The 14,028-nt window shown below is 46.3% G+C and overlaps 1 protein-coding gene across 3 annotated transcripts in view; it reads left to right on the top strand.

Moving 5' to 3' along the window:
• LOC125710262 (formin-like protein 2) overlaps positions 1-13,046 on the top strand; it is a 49,543-nt gene extending 36,497 nt beyond the window's left edge. Inside the window, exons 10-27 of one of the 3 annotated variants that reach the window (XM_048979820.1) lie at positions 247-321; positions 1,107-1,217; positions 1,472-1,621; positions 2,024-2,125; positions 2,313-2,634; positions 3,566-3,781; positions 5,240-5,364; positions 5,740-5,942; positions 6,225-6,459; positions 6,668-6,736; positions 6,820-6,900; positions 6,995-7,124; positions 7,205-7,368; positions 7,687-7,788; positions 7,883-7,981; positions 8,540-8,663; positions 10,808-10,907; positions 11,711-13,046. In XM_048979820.1, the coding sequence (XP_048835777.1) occupies positions 247-321; positions 1,107-1,217; positions 1,472-1,621; positions 2,024-2,125; positions 2,313-2,634; positions 3,566-3,781; positions 5,240-5,364; positions 5,740-5,942; positions 6,225-6,459; positions 6,668-6,736; positions 6,820-6,900; positions 6,995-7,124; positions 7,205-7,368; positions 7,687-7,788; positions 7,883-7,981; positions 8,540-8,663; positions 10,808-10,907; position 11,711 (2,409 nt within the window). In that variant the 3' untranslated portion in view covers positions 11,712-13,046. The other 2 variants (XM_048979823.1, XM_048979821.1) reach the window with 2 other exon arrangements.
• Positions 13,047-14,028: the final 982 nt, after the last annotated feature.

Consider the following 14,028-nt stretch of genomic DNA (forward strand, 5'->3'; position numbering starts at 1 on the left):
TACTATCTTGCATAACTGAATGAGGTGCTTTTTCCTACTGAATCCAAGTAAATAGTTTGAATTTTAACAGGGAATCATAGTAATAAATAACCTTTATGCTTAATGCAGAAAAAATTTATAAATGCAGTAGCTTTTAAGAGATCATCGAACTGACCTGGTTGTTTGCTCTCAAGAAATTCACATCACCCAGGAAAAGCGCAGCGCAATAAAAGGTAAGTGATGTTATCACCTCTGCCTCTCTCGTAGGTCTGTGCAGAAACGCAGAGGTTCGAGAAGCTAATGGAGCATTTCAAGAACGAGGACAGCAATATCGATTTTATGGTACGTTTAACGTCCAACTTGATACTTTTGGATAATGGAGGTTGCGTGTATGTGCGGGGGAGCGATCTGGAACGCTGTTTTGGGATAATGGGCTTGCAGAGTAAATTCTGTGAAGCTAACCTGGCTTCCTAAAGGTTTTGGAGTTGGAGGGAGACTGATGGCCAAAGGAGCATAGAGGGCCAGTGGGAGAAATGCTTGGTGGCGCTTTGTGGAGGCCATCTGTTGCCCAAGTGATTTATTGCTGCGTTTGGTAGCTCCATCGAAGATGTGTCAGGAGTGAATCGGGAGTTCTAGAGCTAGTTGGAGTTCATACAGCATGGTTGTTTTACCTATGGGGAAGGTAGTGGTGCATGAGGTAGTGCTATCGTTCGGCAACTGGAGGGTTGCCGGTTCGAGCCCTGGTTCCTCCTGACCACATCAAAGTGTCCTTGAGCAAGACACTGAACCCCAAAATGCTCCCGGTGAGCAGGTTGGCACCTTGCACGGCAGCCTCCGCCACCGGTGTGTGGATGAGTGTGTGGATGGGTGAATGTGAGGCATGAAATGTAAAGCGCTTTGAGTACTCGTAGGAGTAGAAAAGCGCTATATAAATGCAGTCCATTTGCCATTTATGGAACCTTAGCATGTAAACTTCACTGTGTAGAAGAGATTTAGGATGCATTTCAGGCATAGTCAACATTTGTAGTCCATCTTTAAATTCTTTAAAACCTAATGAGCTTCTCCAGATCAACAAGCGTCTCCAAGATGAGTATGGAAAAAGCCTGTTTCTCTCTCTCTCTCTCCAGGTGGCCTGCATGCAGTTTATCAACATCGTGGTTCATTCAGTAGAAGACATGAATTTTAGAGTGCACCTACAGTACGACTTCACAAAGCTCCTTTTGGACGAGTACCTAGACGTAAGTAAAATGGAAAAAATGTACGTGCAGTGCATTTTGGTGGAAAATGAATCACATTGATCTGATTTTGTGCGGAAATTATGTGTAAAATCTCAACCATTTACAAAAGTAGCAGCTTGAGGTTGGTGTTCACTGAAGATGACTTCATGCACCTGGTCCGTGAATTCAAGCAGGACTCGGCAGAAACTACACAGCATCAATGTCCACCCCTATATGCGCAAACTGAATCTGCCCCCCCCCCTTTACCTACACAGAAACTTAAGCACACAGAGAGTGATAAGCTGCAAGTGCAGATCCAGGCCTACCTGGACAACGTGTTCGACGTGGGTGCCCTCCTGGAAGATGCTGAGACCAAGAATGTGGCCTTGGAGCGTGTGGAGGAGCTGGAGGAGAGCGTGTCCCACGTAAGGACAGTCAAGTGTAGAACATCTTGGGTTTGCCTGAACGACACACTGATCCCCACCCAAGAAACCATGTATCCAAGTACAGTATATTAATGTCCCACCCAGCTAACAGGGCTACTTAATAGCTTACCATTTGTATCTCCTGTAGCCATGGTAAAAGTTGCTTAGTACTGTAACTGTCAGATCTGGGAAAATGTTTTGAAATTTTTGTGGTAAAAATATTGAGTAATTTTGCGTGTTTGAAAAGATTGCTTTTTTGAAAAACAGCATTCCCTTTGTGAAATGGAAACTGTCCAGTTTCAATTGTAGGTTCTACTTCATGACAGATTTGGCGAAAATGTACTTCTGAAAATAACGGTGTGGTTTAATTGAACATCCTCCTTACTTGTCCGTTGCTTTTAGATGACAGAGAAGCTGCAAGACATGGAAAATGAGGCCATGGCAAAGATGGTGGAGCTTGAAAAACAGTTGATGCAGAGGAACAAGGATTTGGAGGCTGTGCGGGTGAGGATCATTACCAAAGAACACAAGTTGTTTGCTTTCTTCTTGTTCGCTCCCTGATGTTAATGGCTACACTCTTTCGATTTGACAATTGACCCTTGATTGATGAGCCCAGCACCACGTAGCCAATCGTCAAGCTGTACTCCTTGAACTGTTGGAGCGTACATCGTCTGTTTCCCCTCCGGCACAGGAAGTGTGCAAAGATGCCAGCAGCCAGGTGCATACGCTACGCCGCATCGTGAAGGAGAAGGACGAGGCCATCCAGAGGCAGTGCAACCTGGAGAAGAAGATCCACGAGCTGGAGAAACAAGGGACCCTCAAGGTCCAGAGGAAAGGGGACAGCGAGATCAGCGTCACGCCTTTCACTGAACAGGGAAGCACCCTATTGGCAGACACATCAGCAGTGGGTGGGGCTTATGCCATCGGCACGGTGGGTCCACAGGATGGCGCCAACCCAGAGGCAATGTCACTACCCCCACCGGCTCCCCCCCTCCCTCCAGAAACTGGAACTGGTACGACATGACATCACTACATGCACAATATTATGTTACTTGAAGTGTCATTAGTGCTTAAATGGACATAGTCAAAAGGCTGTTTCTAAGTTGCATAAATTGGACATTAGTTCTTCAGTAAGTACGATAAGTTGTTTAGTACCATTTGATGTCTGTGATGGTGGCCGCGCCTCCAGCCCTCCACACTCACTCTTGTTTTCTCTTGTCTCTCCTTGACCTCCTTGTCCCTTCTCCTCTCTCCTTGTCTCTCCTTGTCCCTTCTCCTTGTCTCTCCTTGTCCTTCTTGTCCCTTCTCCTCTCTCTTTGTCTCTCCTTGTCCTCCTTGTCCCTTCTCCTATCTATTTGTCTCTCCTTGTCCCTTCTCCTCTCTCTTTGTCCTCCTTGTCCCTTCTCCTCTCTCCTCGTCCTCCTTGTCCCTTCTCCTCTCTGTCTCTCCTTGTCCCTTCTCCTTTCTCCTTGTCTCTCCTTGTCCCTTCTCCTCTCTCCTTGTCTCTCCTTGTCCCTTCTCCTCTCTCCTTGTCTCTCCTTGTCCTCCTTGTCCCTTCTCCTCTCTCCTTGTCTCTCCTTGTCCCTTCTCCTCTCTCCTTGTCTCTCCTTGTCCCTTCTCCTCTCTCCTTGTCTCTCCTTGTCCTCCTTGTCCCTTCTCCTCTCTCCTTGTCTCTCCTTGTCCTCCTTGTCCCTTCTCCTCTCTCCTTGTCTCTCCTTGTCCCTTCTCCTCTCTCCTTGTCTCTCCTTGTCCCTTCTCCTCTCTCTCTCTCCTTGTCCCTTCTCCTCTCTCTCTCTCCTTGTCCCTTCTCCTCTCTCTCTCTCCTTGTCCCTTCTCCTCTCTCTCTCTCCTTGTCCCTTCTCCTCTCTCCTTGTCTCTCCTTGTCTCTCCTTGTCCCTTCTCCTCTCTCTCTCTCCTTGTCCCTTGTCTTTCCTTGTCCTCCAGTGCCAAACGGGCCGACGGCCACTTCTGCTCCACCACCCACCCCCCCTCTGCCTCCGCCTCCTCCACCGCCCCCACCTCCTCCTCCTCCACCCCTGCCTCCTCCTCTGGGCCTCACTGTGGACGTGTCGGCACCCCTGCCCCCTCCGCCACCCCCAGGTGCCCCCCCTCTTCCTGGCTGTGGCTCTCCCACGGTCATCTTCAACTCAGGACTCTCAGGTAAGGCTCCAGGTCCCCAAAGACACCATTAGCACTGGCATAACGTTTGTCACTGTTTAATCTCTGAATGTGTGATATTTTAATTTACTGGCTACTGGGAATCTGACTGTAAATAACAAATTATTTGTAACAATTTCTGTGAGTTATTTCATTTTTGATGTCAGAAACTTAGAAACTGTTGAAACTGTTGAAACTTAAATTTCCCTTTTTTCTGGTTCTGTTTGGCTCCACCCGCCCCATCTTCAAAGATGGACCCATAAAGCTGTTTTGTAGGTTATATCTGATTTGTGTCCCCCCCCCTCCTCCCCAAGTTGGAAATGGTATTTTCAGCTGTCTAAGATCCAAACACACCAATGCATGGTGACACAGTTGTAGCATCACCTTATGTTGGACATTTTTTGCAAAATACCCCGCCCCCACCTACCTAAAACAGAAAAACACAAAATGGGCTTGCTTCAGCCTGCCACATTAAATACGTCTTCCTAACAGGTTGAGCCAAAACTCGCAACACTCTGCACCTGCATGGGAAAATTTCTCCGACCCCACAAAGGTCCACCTCCCCCCGCCCACCCCCACCTCACTTGTTAATTACATAGTTTGAGAGAACTTCGTAAACTTTTTTCCCCCACCTCACTACAAAGTCGTAATAAAACAAATTGAAATTAAAAAAGTGGAAATACCATATTCCTAACACCCCCCCCCCCCCCCACCGATTTGGTGTGTTGTGTTTGTGAGTCGTAAGTCATTGCATGCTGAAGCACATTTCTGCGTTGTTATGAACAGATCAAAGGCAGATTGCGAGATGCTATGTCAGTATGGGGTCACACATTGGCTTATGCATGCAGAGATAAGGAGGCTAAAAAGAATGTTTTGACACATACCCATTAAGTTTTGTCGTTTCACACAGTAAAAGGCATCCTTTGAAGTGGCATCCTTTTGGATGTTTATGCATCATCGGCAGATAGACTAGATGAAAGTTTTAACTGTAATGAACGGAAGTGAGGTGGCACAGTGGGGTAGCTCAGTGGCCTCTGGGATTGGAGGTTTTGGGTATCTTCTAGGTTTGCAGCTCGGTGTGGGGTGTCTCTGAATTGCCAGTACTGTGTGATCGTGTATGTGAGGTGGTGTGCAGCTGTGGTGGACTAGTGCCCCATCAACGGTGCACCACTGCCTCCTGTCCTGTGCATACTGTGACAGGGCCAAGGTTCATCAAAGCCCACTACTGAATCAGTGAGTTTGGAAGACGCATGGATGGTTGAATATAAATGGCAGTCAAAGTCTTACAAATCCCCCCCCCCCCAAAATTCCTGATTGGCTATTACAGCCAAGAAAACATCCATTCGCAAGCAATCATCTTGCCCCATCCCATCGCCATGGTGACCCATCCGTGCACATTTTATGGCTTAGAAATGGGCTCGATTCCACATGAACAATTTGCTCCCCTTTTGTCTCCCGCAGCGGTGAAAATAAAGAAACCGATAAAGACTAAGTTCCGCATGCCGGTCTTCAACTGGGAGGCACTGAAGCCCAACCAGATCAATGGGACTGTCTTCAATGAGATTGACGACGAAAGGATCCTGGAGGTGACGCCTTCATTCTGGCATTCTCCTGCGTGTTCCGGGTGCTCATGGGAGTTTTACTTGCACAAAAATGTTCTGAGGATAAACTATTGATTCAGAGAACCAATCAGATTGTATAGGAGATGGGTCAAAGCAACTAGAGGAAGCAGGATCAAGACATCTTTTTGGTTGGTTCCGCTTAGACCCTCTACAATCTGATTGGCTATCTCTTTGAACCAATCATTTTTCATTCTGCCCTACATACATAAAACTCCCGTGAACATTCCAGGTCACCTTTCACTACTTGCTTTGAGGATCCTGTACCCGGGATCAACAGCACAACACGTTCTGATTCATATGTGTCGTTTGCCAAGGAGTCCTATACCTTTGAATTTGCAGGACCTGAATGTGGACGAGTTTGAGGAGATGTTCAAGACCAAGGCCCAAGGCCCGGCCGTCGACTTGACGACAAGTAAACAGCGGACAAGTCAGAAAGCATCCAACAAAGTGACACTGCTAGACTCCAACAGGGCAAAAAACCTGGCCATCACCCTGAGGAAGGTGGGGAAGGTTCCAGAAGAAATCTGCAAGGCCATCCAGATGTAAGCCGTGCTCCCCCCTGTGAAAAGACCTAACCCAGATCGCTGACAGCAACCGTGCCTAAACATGTCCCCCACACCTCCACTGAAAATCACAAAAAAACAAAAAATGAAAAACAAAAACCGATTTTGCTTTTCAGTCATTTAGTAAGTTGGAGATCGTTTGTTCCCTGGAAATGCCCCCCCACACTCATATCTGATGGAAGTGGCAGGTGCTGTAGAGACGGATCCCGTCCTGCGTCAGCCTGACTCTGCTCTTTGCGGTGCCCCCACCTCCTCCTGCAGGTTTGACTTGCACACCCTGCCCGTGGACTTTGTGGAGTGCCTGATGCGCTTCTTGCCCACGGAGAAGGAGGTGAAGGTTCTACGGCAGTACGAGCGAGACCGCAAGCCGCTGGAGAGCCTGGCGGACGAGGACCGCTTCATGATGCTCTTCAGCAAGATCGAGCGCCTCATGCAGAAGATGACCATCATGGCCTTCATGGGAAACTTCTGTGAGAGCGTGCAGATGCTCACGCCGGTGAGATCCCCTCGCCAAACAGTCAGCCTCCCACCCAGAATGCACCCCCCCTGACAGATCTCCCTGTTTTTAGTATTACTGTCCTCACTCTGCGGTCCTTCCTTCTGTTGGATTCTCCATGCCGCGGAGTGGAGTGAAGATCACCCAACGATGGGCCGCTGATGTTCACCAAGCTCTCTCTTATGGATGATCTCATTTCTTTTTGCAGCAACTACATGCCATCATCGCGGCTTCGGTGTCCATAAAATCATCACAGAAATTAAAGAAAGTTCTAGAGGCAAGTATTGGGCTTTTCCCCATTGGGTTTGTAACCTCTCAGGAGGCGTATAGAGGTTCACTCCGGTTTTTTTTTCTTCGCAGATCATCCTGGCTCTTGGGAACTACATGAACAGCAGCAAAAGGGGAGCTGTCTATGGGTTTAAACTGCAGAGCTTAGACCTGGTAAAACCCTGTGGGTCAAACTGTTAACACAAGTAATACATAAACTGCTCGCTGTTAACACACAGGTTGTTTGGTACTGTCTGCTTCCCCACAGCTCTTGGAGACCAAGTCGACTGACCGGAAAATGACGCTGCTGCATTACATAGCCAATGTAGTGAATGAGAAGTACGAGTCGGTGTCCATCTTCTACAATGAGCTGCACTACGTGGAGAAGGCGGCCGCAGGTATGTCGGGCGCCGGATTCTGTCCGTTGGTTTCCGCCGTGCCACGAAGGGTCCTCACGCCCATCGTCTTCATGCCGCAGTGTCTCTGGAGAACGTGCTGTTGGACGTGAAGGAGCTGCAGAGGGGTATGGACCTGAGCAGGCGGGAGTACAGCATGCACGGCCACAACACGCTGCTCAAGGACTTCATCGCGCCGAACGAGGGCAAGCTGAAGAAGCTGCAGGACGATGCCAAGGTCGCACAGGTGAGAGGTGTCCAGCTGTGGCCCACTGACACCCGGGCATGTGCTGGTTTTACAGCCAGAAGGTTGCTAGTTCAAGTGCAACGGGGCACTCTGCTTGTGTTTATGGCATCGACAAGCGAATTTGCCAAACATACTCCAGTTAAATGATTAAATAAATAGGCAAATATATAGCTTTGGAGAAGAATTATTGAAGAAACAAAATACTAATATATAGATAGTTCTGGCAATAGGAAAATAACAAAAGGTCAAATAATATACAGTGAGTGTCCTGATCTCATTACTGTGTCTGCAGCGCGACTCATCTCGCTTTTCTTAAAGGACGCCTTTGATGAGGTGGTCAAGTTCTTCGGGGAGACTTCCAAAACGACGCCCCCTTCGGTATTCTTCCCAGTGTTCGTGCGTTTCGTCAAGGCCTACAGGGTGAGTAAGAAAACGCGTTAAAAACCGAGTCTGGGCATCGCCCCTCCCCTCCTCTGCGGGGCACCTGACAGCTTACCGGCCGTGTCGTCTCCAGCAAGCCGAGGAGGAGAACGATCAGAGGAAAAGACAGGAGCAGATTCTGATGGAGAAGCTGCTTGAGCAGGAGGCCATGATGAACCAGGAGAACCAGAAGGTGGGCAGCTGCTTGGGGGAGGGGGGGGGCCTCCCCGTGGAGCAGGGGTCCTCATGTGGCCATCTCCAGAGGCCCCAGTTTTCAGCCCTGGCTCATCATGCCTAATATCAGAAGCAGATGTACATGTATCATCCATCCATCCATCCATCCGTCCAATAACTGTTTATCCAACTGAGAATCACTGGAAGCACAGGCGATGAGGCAGGGGGCATGATGCGAGGCCATTGAGGGACACACGTTTAGAGACCCCAGTTTGTGTTTTTAGGCTACGGGTGGGATTCGAACCCCCCTCCCAGCGCTGGAGGTGTGCAGTTACAGTGCAACACGCTGTGCTCCCCCTTTAGTGTCTGCGGGCATGGAGGTTGGTATGTGGGAGATGCTCTCAGCTGGAAGTTTATTAGAAACCTTTGCTTGCCAAAGCAAACTAATGCCTGTTCCTCCAAAGAGAGACCCATGTCACTGCTGCTAATTACCTACGGCGGAGAATGGATCAAGTCTCTCCTCACTGCTGGTCTGTGTGGGAGGTGTATCGACTGACTGACTGCTCTTCTGCTCCAGTCTCCCTCTCACAAGAACAAGCGCCAACAGCAGGAGCTGATCGCCGAACTGAAGAAGAAGCAGGTGAGAGACAGCCGGCACGTCTACGAAGGCAAGGATGGCGCCATTGAGGACATCATCACAGGTAAGGCCCTGTCCTCCTGGCCATGTCTTGCGCCCTCTACTGGTGTCCCCCAGTGCAACACTTACTTCACCGGTGATCCTGAGTTACTAATGCGATTGGCTGACAAGGACAAGTAACAAGCGCTTCTTGGTTTACCGGTAGCTTGAGAAGCTCTTTTCAGCGTTGGTCATTAATACGGAGCATCATCTAGATGACTAATGTAATTGCATTCTCTTGCTCAGGCGTGTGTGGGCGTGCACGTTTATCGCCAATCTGCTGGTGTCTCACTAACTTTACCTGCTGTAGGTGGCCCAGAGAAAGAACATCAACCGCAGAACTCAGAGTATATCAGCCCTGCTTGACTCTTCCACTCTGTTTGTCTAGCACCAGGGACAATGACTTTTTAAAGCATGTACTGTAGGAAGAATTTAGGAACATATTTTTCTAAATTAGAAATAGTAAGCCCTGTAAGCTTAAATAAGCTTTACTTTTCATATTACCAGTGGTTTATCAAAAAAACAAATGCATTATGTTAATTGACCTAAATTTAACATACATTTTATAGCTAATATTAAGTTTCATCACTGTTCTGTATAAGCTTTGGAACAAAAAACTTGAAATTAGACTTTAATATTTCTGAGGAAAAGGCATTACGGAGCCTAACCCTAAACTATTTGGAAAATAAAATGGAAATTTTCAATGAAAAAAACTTTCCTAGTCCGTAAGCTTTGATGTGGCCGGGCAAGGTCAGGTGACGTAAAGCATAAACCCCCTCTCCTGTCCGCAGTGGTTCGGTCCGTCAGAGTGGTACGGTCGGCCCTATTTCTGCTCCTCCGCCCGCTAACACAGCAAGCGTGCGTTGATTCTGCCGTGTGCCTGTCATTCCAATGCAGCGCTGAAGATGGCGCCCTTTACCGCCCGAACCGCCAAGCGCGGCTCCCACTTCTTCTGCGAGCCCCCCCTCCCAGAGGACTTCCATTACTAACAACCTAAACTCTCTCTCTCAAAGGTGGCCTTACACTTTTCTCCGCATCCCTGTGTCCCCCCTCCCTGTGCACAGGACCGCATGCCTTTTTCTGTGGTGTGTTTCATTGGGGGTGTCAGTCACCAGCGAGACAGAAGGGTCTGTCTTCACACATACCTGCCTGTGCTTAATGACCCCCCCGTTTGTGCTTCATTTTCCAAAATATCACTCAGACCACATTTACTATAAACTGGCAGACACCAAATGATTAATACTGGTTTCCCAACGGAAAGCAATTCAAAACTATGCTTCTTTCGCCCCTTTGTGTTGTAAAAAAAGTACTAAGTATGAAGCGGTATTAATTATTGCATTTAATATGATCATGTATTTTTACTAAAATTATTGATTTTTACTAGATTTATTGATCTGGCATATGAATAACTAAATGTCAAGCTGGGTCTTTAACTGTTTTTATGAGTGTATCACTGAAATGCATCGTCCAGCAGCATGGATGTGTTGTAGATTAATGCTCTTTGCGTGTCGCTCGCATGCTTACCCTACCTGATTTCCCCCCGGGTGTCCTTGCCTTATTGGCCAGATGGTGGCGCCACTTGGCCACACAGGGCCTGGTTCAGCATGGGCCTGAGAGATCTGAATATGATCTCACTCAGTCACTGTCTGAAAGCCAAATACATGCGCTGGACATTCAGATTCCAAAAATATCCTAAAAAGCATCCTAAAAATGAGCAGTATATCCTAATATTCTGAATTGCAGAAACAAAATGTTGTACTTGAACAACTTGGACATGTATCTGGCTGAATGCATGCTTAGATTCCATTTTCAAGTTTGCAAGTGTATTTTTTTTTTCATTAGACTGAATTTTTTTTTTGTCCTGTTTTAACTTGCTTCTGGTGAACTGTAAGAATGGTTTGTGCAACATTCATGTTGGCTTTTCCCTCCACACCTGGGAGTCTTTTTATAACGCAGCCTGGGCTTTTGTGACACAGAAACGCTTTAGTAACCGATACCCCTACCTGCAAAACCAATAACAGTGCTTAGCCCCGCCTCTCCTAATACCCAAGCCCCGCCCCCTCTGCTACCAAAGCTAATATGCTACAGGCCAGTTTTAACACTCTAGGGTGACTGAATACTGTCACCTTGCTTATTTTTAACCTCCATTTTTGTCTTCTCTTCATCCAGCTCTCAAGAAGAATAATATAACTAAATTTCCCAATGTCCATTCGAGGGTAAGGAACTCGTCCAGTAGCACCCCAGTGGTCCTGGATGTGACCCAGATCTGGCAAGCAATTTTTTTTTTGTATTCTATCTCTATCCTCTATGCTGTGCTAAAAGCCATGTGATCAGATTATGGCCATCAAACTGATGACGCACGATACCATTCAGGTCCAGCTCAGTTCCCTGCATGTAACAAATACTGAATTTAAGGACAGCAGTCCCAGATAAAGCAGCTGTCTTTATGTAGTGGCAGATTTATCCCACAGACACAAGGGTGTTGGGTCACATCCTAGGGTGGTCATGGTGACGTCACCTGGTTCTGTCTTGTTCTGGCACAGTTTGGAAAAAAAAAACAACACACCAAGTGGTTTATGGGTGTGAGTAAACTGACAGGATGAAATTCCAACAGTGTTACTTTCTGATCGAGATGGGGACGGTGGAAGCCATACAGCTATCCTAGTATGTGACTGGAAACCCACCAACAGCTGCAAAATGGCAGATTTCATCCTATGCTTCATCCTAGCTAAAACTAATCACACGCAACATCACACTGGTGCGCTGTGTAAAAAGCCTGTGAGTGATTTGTGGGAAGTATTTTCTCCTCTGCCGTTTGATAAAGGCATCAGCAGGGACAGAAAGTCTGATAAAAAAGGCGAGTTTATTGATAGGTAAACTCTTAGGTGACATTTAGCCGCCACTTCAGGCTGCCTGATCTTTCCCCAGCCGCAATCTGCAGCCTGTATTGCTCCTCTGTAGCAGTCGTCTCTGAAGACCAATTCCAGTGTGTTTCTGTCTCGCTTAAGCTGCTTTGAGCTGGCTGTCCCAGGCCTTGGCGAGGAGCCTGACAGCTCTCCCATTCTCCCTCAGATCTTCGAAATCAGCCTTACAGACGTGCCAACGCGATGAGGAGTTTCCGGAGTCTCTTTGATCAGAATGTGCGGCCGGCCAAAGTCGCGGACATGGGCACGTGATTGGAAAGGTTTTTTTTTCTTTTTTTTTGGGAGCCATACTTGAGCCAAGTGCCTAAACTCAATTCTGATCAGGAGAAGGACCTGAGTCGGTCCTTTAATTCCTCGTGGCTTGGAAACCTGAGAAAATGGTTGAAGGTATTTCACTGAAGCTGTTTACTATGAAATTACATAGTATTAAACCACATTCTGATCCTACTGCCTATTTTATTTTATGTTTTTCCAAACATGCTTTGGCTGCACTTAATTTTTTAAAACAAAACTCAACTGTGTAATATGTACTTTGCGATGAGCAATGTAGATATGACTGAAACATGATATGTACTGTTGTGAACTGGCATTTTTTAGTCTTAATACAGGAAGATGGAGATGCGAGATGCCTAGGGGGTTAGGCAAAGCTAGCATTGCTCGCTGCCTCAGCCCTGATAACTGGTTAGCATCTCATTCATTGGACCAAGACGATAAAGTGGAAGTTGACTGAAATTTAACTGGACTGAGGAATCGGTTTGCTCCCTTCAAATCCAGTAGGAGGATTAGCGTGTTTGTTTGGGGGAGAGGGGGTTAAATCTTGCATTCACCAAAGTTTGAACTTTGACAGCAATATGCAGGTCCTATTGGGAGACCATCAAACCTACATATTAAGTCTGTTTATGCTCAAAAAACTTATTTATACTCTGCATCTACTTCTAGTCACTTTCGGTCCAGTTTTTAATGTGGTTGATCATACAGGTTAAAGAAAAGGAAAGAATTTTTTCTAAATTTACAGATATTTTGTTAGAAAAATAATAGCTGCGCGTAAGTGTAAGCCTGTTCTTGTACATATTGTTTAAAGAAATTTGGTCACATTTCTGTGCCAAACGATTGAATTATTTTAACTTATAGATGTTATTTTTTCAGTTTGTGTAATTTAATGAACCAGCGAAGGACTCAGTCATGTTCTGTGGTGCTGAGCGGCCTCCCTGCTTCCAGTGAACCCATCAGAAAGTGGCATTAAACACTCTGTGATTTTTCTAGAGTAACAAACCATGAAAATGTTCTTCAGATCCCATGCACACATGCCCTGTGTTCTTAGATTACATTGCATCCATCTCATCCCGAGTGGACAATCATTAGCATGTTTTTCAGGAAAAATGATTTTAGACAATCCCTACTTATTTGTATGTCCTTTTTAATACAAATTTCCAGCTAGTTCTGATTTTTCTGTGGTCCTGATGAAATAAACAATTTGCTTTTTATTAGTGTGTGGGTATGTTTTTAATTAGCATATTCTCCTATCCAGTGCAATGTACAGCGGAGAACGCAGAGTCAGCCAGCACTAGGAATTCAGGTTAAGGGCCTTGCTTCAGGGCCCAAGTGTGAGAATCGTTGTCGGCTACAGGATTTGAACAAGCAACCTTCTAATCAGTCCTAACTAGGGTTGCAAAGAGGTGGACAATTTCTGGAAACGTTCCATAAACTTTCCATTCCATGGGAAGTTAAGCTGGGGAATTCTGGAAATATTCAAAGTTGGAAACTTTCCAGGGGAATTAACCAGAATATATGGGAATTAACAAGAAAATTAATCTTGCAACCCTAGTCGTAACCCACTGCCCAATACAGCAAGCTCAGGAAAGCATAAGATGACCAAATTTTAATTCAACTGCAAAAACTGACTGGTTGAGCAGGTAACGGCCAATTTAAAGCTGTTATACCATTCACTTGCTGAGCCAGTTTCACTTGCCCAGAAACATTAAGCGATTACCACAGGGGTTTCTAGTAATTAATGTTGTTTCAGTAGGTGTTTGGAAACAGGAACATGGCCTGTACCAAGAGGCACCTTAGCTATACAGACTTCACTGTATAGCTAAGGTGTAAATTCACTATGGTGAGAAAGGTCTCATGGGTATATGTGCAGCATGTGACTGCTTTGTGATAACATAGAACATTCCATTTGCAGGTGGGGGGTATGGGGTCTCTGGTTTTCATTATCCATCAAATTAACATAACCCCCACCTCCTATTTCCTCAAACAAAGGCCTTTCTTTTGGAGCAAACCAGTGGCTCGTATCGGGAAAAAAAAGCACCAATGTTAAACACTTGCAAGTTCATGTCTCCCATAGATTTCCGAATGCAGTCTATTCATTGAAAACCTAACTAGACTGACTAAAAGACAAACTCAAAGCAGAATGTAAAACTTTAAACCATTCAGGTTACCTTAATCTTTACTGAATCACAGTGG

Source organism: Brienomyrus brachyistius, chromosome 16, assembly GCF_023856365.1.
Source record: "Brienomyrus brachyistius isolate T26 chromosome 16, BBRACH_0.4, whole genome shotgun sequence".
NCBI lineage: Eukaryota > Metazoa > Chordata > Actinopteri > Osteoglossiformes > Mormyridae > Brienomyrus > Brienomyrus brachyistius.